The sequence below is a fragment of the Durio zibethinus genome, chromosome 2 (genome assembly GCF_047325235.1).
Source record: "Durio zibethinus cultivar Kanyao isolate XHJ-2024 chromosome 2, ASM4732523v1, whole genome shotgun sequence".
In the NCBI taxonomy this organism is placed as follows: domain Eukaryota; kingdom Viridiplantae; phylum Streptophyta; class Magnoliopsida; order Malvales; family Malvaceae; genus Durio; species Durio zibethinus.
In genome coordinates, this window is record NC_143163.1 from 3,264,271 (window position 1) to 3,269,212 (window position 4,942).

General features: G+C 38.3%; 1 protein-coding gene across 1 annotated transcript; it reads right to left on the reverse strand.

The window, feature by feature from the left end:
* Positions 1 to 2,624: 2,624 nt before the first annotated feature.
* Positions 2,625 to 4,237, reverse strand: LOC111308025 (bZIP transcription factor 44-like). Its single transcript, XM_089746110.1, has one exon. It carries the CDS (start codon positions 3,389 to 3,391, stop codon positions 2,993 to 2,995), a length of 399 nt encoding a protein of 132 aa, XP_089602236.1. The 5' UTR covers positions 3,392 to 4,237; the 3' UTR covers positions 2,625 to 2,992.
* Between the last annotated feature and the right edge of the window lie 705 nt (positions 4,238 to 4,942).

Here is a 4,942-nt window from a genome sequence, read left to right on the forward strand (position 1 = left end):
CATAGGGGAGACTGTGAAGTCTACCTTCCCTTTCCATGGCCCTAATTGGGTTGTCACACTTTTTGAGCTTCTACTGATCGTAAAGGCTGGTGAATTGACCGCTTTCATTCGCCCACAGTCTTTACTAATCTGAAGACCACACCTTTTTGCTTCTTCTGGTGTGATGAAAGTGTCGGTTGCACCCGTATCCACCATGGCCTTGGTGGCTTTCCCATTAATCGTCAAGTTCACGTACATCAAGCCTCTACTTTGCTCTTTCTTTATAGTGTTCAATTGGGTGCGAAGGGCACTGAGGAACCTTATTGAGCCCATCCTGGCTGGCTCCTCTTCAGCTTCTTCAACGTTCTCTGGCACTTTTGCGGACTCTTGGGATGAGGTCCTTAAGGCATTAAGGGCTCCTCGGTGCGAGCATTCAGCCACTCGATGCGGCCCCTTACAAAAAAAGTAAGCTAGCGGTTGTCTAGGCCTAAAAATCCCTGCGTTGTTTATCTTGGGCTGGGTGCTATCTCTCCCAAAGGACCTCCTATCTGATCCCCCACTGAAGGGTCGGTCCAACCTAGTCATATTTCCCCCACTCTCAAGGTTAAAGCTACTGCCAGTTGATGGAGGATTTTTTCGTTTTAAAGAGCCATCATTGTAATCATGAAGACGTTCCGTTGCAGTCATGGCCGTGGCCACATCTTGCACTTTCTGTCTTTGTAGCTCTGTCCTCGCCCACGGCTTGAGGCCCTCAAGAAAATAGAACATCTTGTCTTTTTCGAACATGTCTCGAATATCTAGCATCAGGGTAGAAAAGTTCCTTACGAACTCTCGCACCGTTCCGGTTTGCACCAACTCTCGAAGTCTCTTTCGAGCCATATACTCCACATTTTCCGAAAAAAATTGGTTTTTTAGTTCTCGCTTCAGATCCGTCCAAGTCTTAATCAGGCACTCGTCATTGATAAACTTGGAGCGCCACCACAACTTGGCATCCCCTGCGAGGTACATCGATGCCATTGTCACCTTGTCTTCCTCTGAACTTGTGTATATAGCTCGAAAGTATTGTTCCATGTCAAACAAGAAATTCTCAAGTTCCTTAGCATCCCTTGCCCCCTCATAGCATCGAGGCTCCGGCACCTTGGGCCTTTGTCCCCTGTCCATTGAGCTCAAACCCGATCTGGCCACAGCCATTTGTAGGATGCTCACCTGGGCCCTGAGCTCCTCAAACTCCTTTTAGAGAATGTTCAAGGCATCTCTAGCCTCTTCGCTCACATTGTGGAGAGTCTCGGACAACTCTCGCTGGGTTGTCTCGATCTCTCTCACTCGGTCTTTTGTCACCATATGAGTTTTCATTGCGGCCACCGCGGCCTCTAGTTCCTCAATTCTCTGCTGATGATCCGGTCCACCACTTGTGGCTATCTCATCCATTTCTCTAGCACTTCTCAATCGTGCTCTGATACCACGTGTCACGGACTAAGCTTTCCCTCAACAAGCACTAGCCCGTGTGGCACTTGAATGGACGCTTCCACCCAAGTCAGCCTTCAATAGATCGAGATCTGAACAAATAACCATAAACCATGGTTAGTCTCAAGCATTCACAATAAGACACAATATATCGAGGTCAATCTCAAGCATACACACATAACAAGGCACATTCACATCGAGAAAGAAAGAAACACATCGAGGTAACAATCGGGCATTCAATCGGGGTGAATTATATTATAAACGAAAATCATACATTGGGACCTCCCACCATCACCAAGGCCAGGGGGCAGCCCTTGGTGGGTGGCCTAAGCTCGCATAGCACCCGGTGAGACAGCCCAACATTATGCTGTCGGCTCACCCCCTAAAGAGCCTTAGAACTTTTAGAGTTATACTACCAGTAACCGTTATAATGTTTGAAATGGGGACACTTTTTCTAGCACAAAAAATTTACCCGATCATGACCCTATATATGAGTGGCTCGTGGTAACCTAAATCTCGATCATGACCCTATACAAAAGTGACTCATGACACTGGACATGTTTGGAATTGCTCCTTCCACAAAGAGTTAAACCCTGCAAACGCATCTCCATCGATCTTGTCCAAGTGTGAAAACGTGTTTCTGTTACTTAAATCTTCATTCAATTTCTGCACTTTTAGGAGTTTTCAATTTTGTCTTTTTTAATTATTAACTCTCACTCTTAAGTTTACAAGTAAGGCATGAGATGACAGATTTCGAAGAGATGGGCATAAACATCACTCTTTGTTATAGTTTAATTTGGAAAATATGATGGATTCAATGTTAAAACAGCATTCCATCGCAATGAAATTCATTTCTACTGCCCTTCCAAATCATTTGATTTTATGAGCAACGTAGCAAATAATGCTCATTTTATCATATGTCAACCAAGGGTTGAAGTGTGAAAGCAACTAGAGCAATTGAAATTCCATTAGTTTACAAATCCTTAAAAAGCAATCAAGGTTTTCTCTGTTCAATTAATCAGAAAAAGAAAGGGGTCACCATCCACAACCATAGACTTCCTTCCTGTTCAAAATTGTCAAATCCATTCATGTAAAACGAGGTAACAAGATTGGTGCGGTAATTATTTTTTTGGACGCAAACAATATTCAACTATTATCAGGTGAAGAAAAAAGAAGCAAAATAAAGAAAACAAATTAAAAGTTGTGGCCATTATTCTAAGCTCTTTGATATTTTCTTGATATCAGGTCAAACAAAAGAACTGATGTCAACTACAAGAGCTTTCACACCAGAAGTAGAAACTGCCCATAAGCTAATACAAAGCTTACATCACATAATTATAGTTAAACCCCATTTACAAACCAACAACCCCAACTGTCCTACACTTTGCCCTTATATATCACCACTGCCCACCGGTAATCATATCTTAAAAGTGACTCTGAACGAACACAAAAAGACTAAAAATTAAAAGGACTCTCTTCTCTCTTGATCTTTTTTTTTTTAGATTTTACTCCCTTCGATTGAATTCCAATAAGCTCATGGAGTTTAATATTAAAACATGTTATCCGCAGAGGCCATGATAGGCTGATTCAAGTAGGCCAAATTGAATGGGTTAAGGAAGCTGTCAGCAGGCTCAGTGAAAGCAAAGTTTGTTGAATCTTCAGCATCAAAATTACCACCATTACTTCCATTCAGGAAACTGATGATCTCATTCAAAGACTGTAATCTGTGGCTAAGCTCATTGACTTGAGCTCTAAGCACTGAGTTCTCAGCCTCAACATTCACGTAAAGCTGCGTGGTGATGTTTATACTTGTAATGAACTGATGATTCTCTTTCCGCAGCTGAGTTACCTGAACCATGAGATCATCCAAATGCTTCTGCTTCCTCATCCTGGACCTCCTTGCTGATTCTCTGTTTGATATCATTCTCTTCCTTTTCCTTTCATCCATCAATGCCTGCAAATCCTCCTCAGACCCTGAGTTTGTTATCAAAGTTGATGACCCTGAAGATGTAACACTGGAGGGAGCCGTGGAAATTGCAGACACTTTGGGCAGATTTTTTAAACTTTTTTTTAACACACAGTGAGTAAATCAAGATTCAAGAAAGAGATAATTATAATAATAGCAGGACCCAAAGTAAAATAAAAACACTCCTAATAATGATAAATAAGGCAGATAGATAGTAGTAGTAAATTTATTTATAGATTATACACTATGTAGTAGAAATTAAAGCCAAAATCATGAAACGTAATACAACCAGTAGAGGAAAACAACTGAGAATGATTGAACAAGATGGGTTCTGCGAAAGAATGTGGAATTGATCATAAACCCGGAAAAAAATATTTCACTGAGAATTGGAGACATGAATCTCAAACATCAAGAACAATAGATTAAGCATGAAGATATTGCTGTTAAAAAACCTCTCCTTGGAAATTAAAAAAAAAAAGACTTTAATACTTCTTGAGACGGTCTCAAGAACACCAACCTAGCAGCTCCAAAAGAAAAATAAGATAAAAAGGAAAGATTTTTAATGGTAGGTAATGAACTTTGAACCCAAAAGAACTCAACTTTGACTTCAACAAGAAAACCCCATAACTTGGTTTTGGATCAAAGAGAAGAACATGAAAACAGCTTGGGTTGAAAGCTGGAACTCAAGATACATATAAAAAAAAAAAAGGAAAAAAGAAAAAATTCTAACAAGGGGAATCTGGAAAATATGCTAAAGGACTGATAAGAGAAGGGAAGAAAAAGTAGAAGAGTTCCTTAACTGAATGGAGGCTGATTTTATAGAAGAAAAAAACAAGCCAACAAGTGGATGAAAATTTGATTTAAAAAATAGAAAAATGTAAAAAAAGAAAAAAAAATTAGATTGAGAAAATGAAAGAAAAAACAAATAAAGCAAAGGAAAATAAAAAAGAAAATAAAAAGTTTGGAATCTCCCCATAGACAAAAAAGTTGATGGGACATGTGAGGTGAGGATGAGAGAGATGGCTCCACAACTGGATACATCTAATGGGAAACTATCTCTCAGTTTATATCATGGTGGGTAACTGTAGTTATTTCATCAAACTGTTACTGCAAATCAAGCATTTTACATACAAATTCAGAGGTAGAAAATTGATAGCTCACCCCAAAATAGTAGTAGTAATGAAATAAGAAATTTGTTTAAAAAATTTTGAAATAAAAATTTAAGCATAAAATTATCTTAGCATTTATAAGAAAATTGATTGGAAGTCTATTGATTATGTAACATATATGATATCATGTTAATAATGCTTTATTTTAAAAAAGAATTATTATCTACGTCTTATAAAAGTTTGGTTGATAGTATGATAAAGAAATAGTGACAGACTTATGTAAATAATTTTTTTTAATTTATAAACAATATGTGCTTTTCACCTGTTTTTTAAATAAATTTATAAATGTCATATGTGTAATTTGAATTTTTTATTTTTTATTATTCCTTAATGAGTATGAGTCATTTTATTAATTTTGTTAATA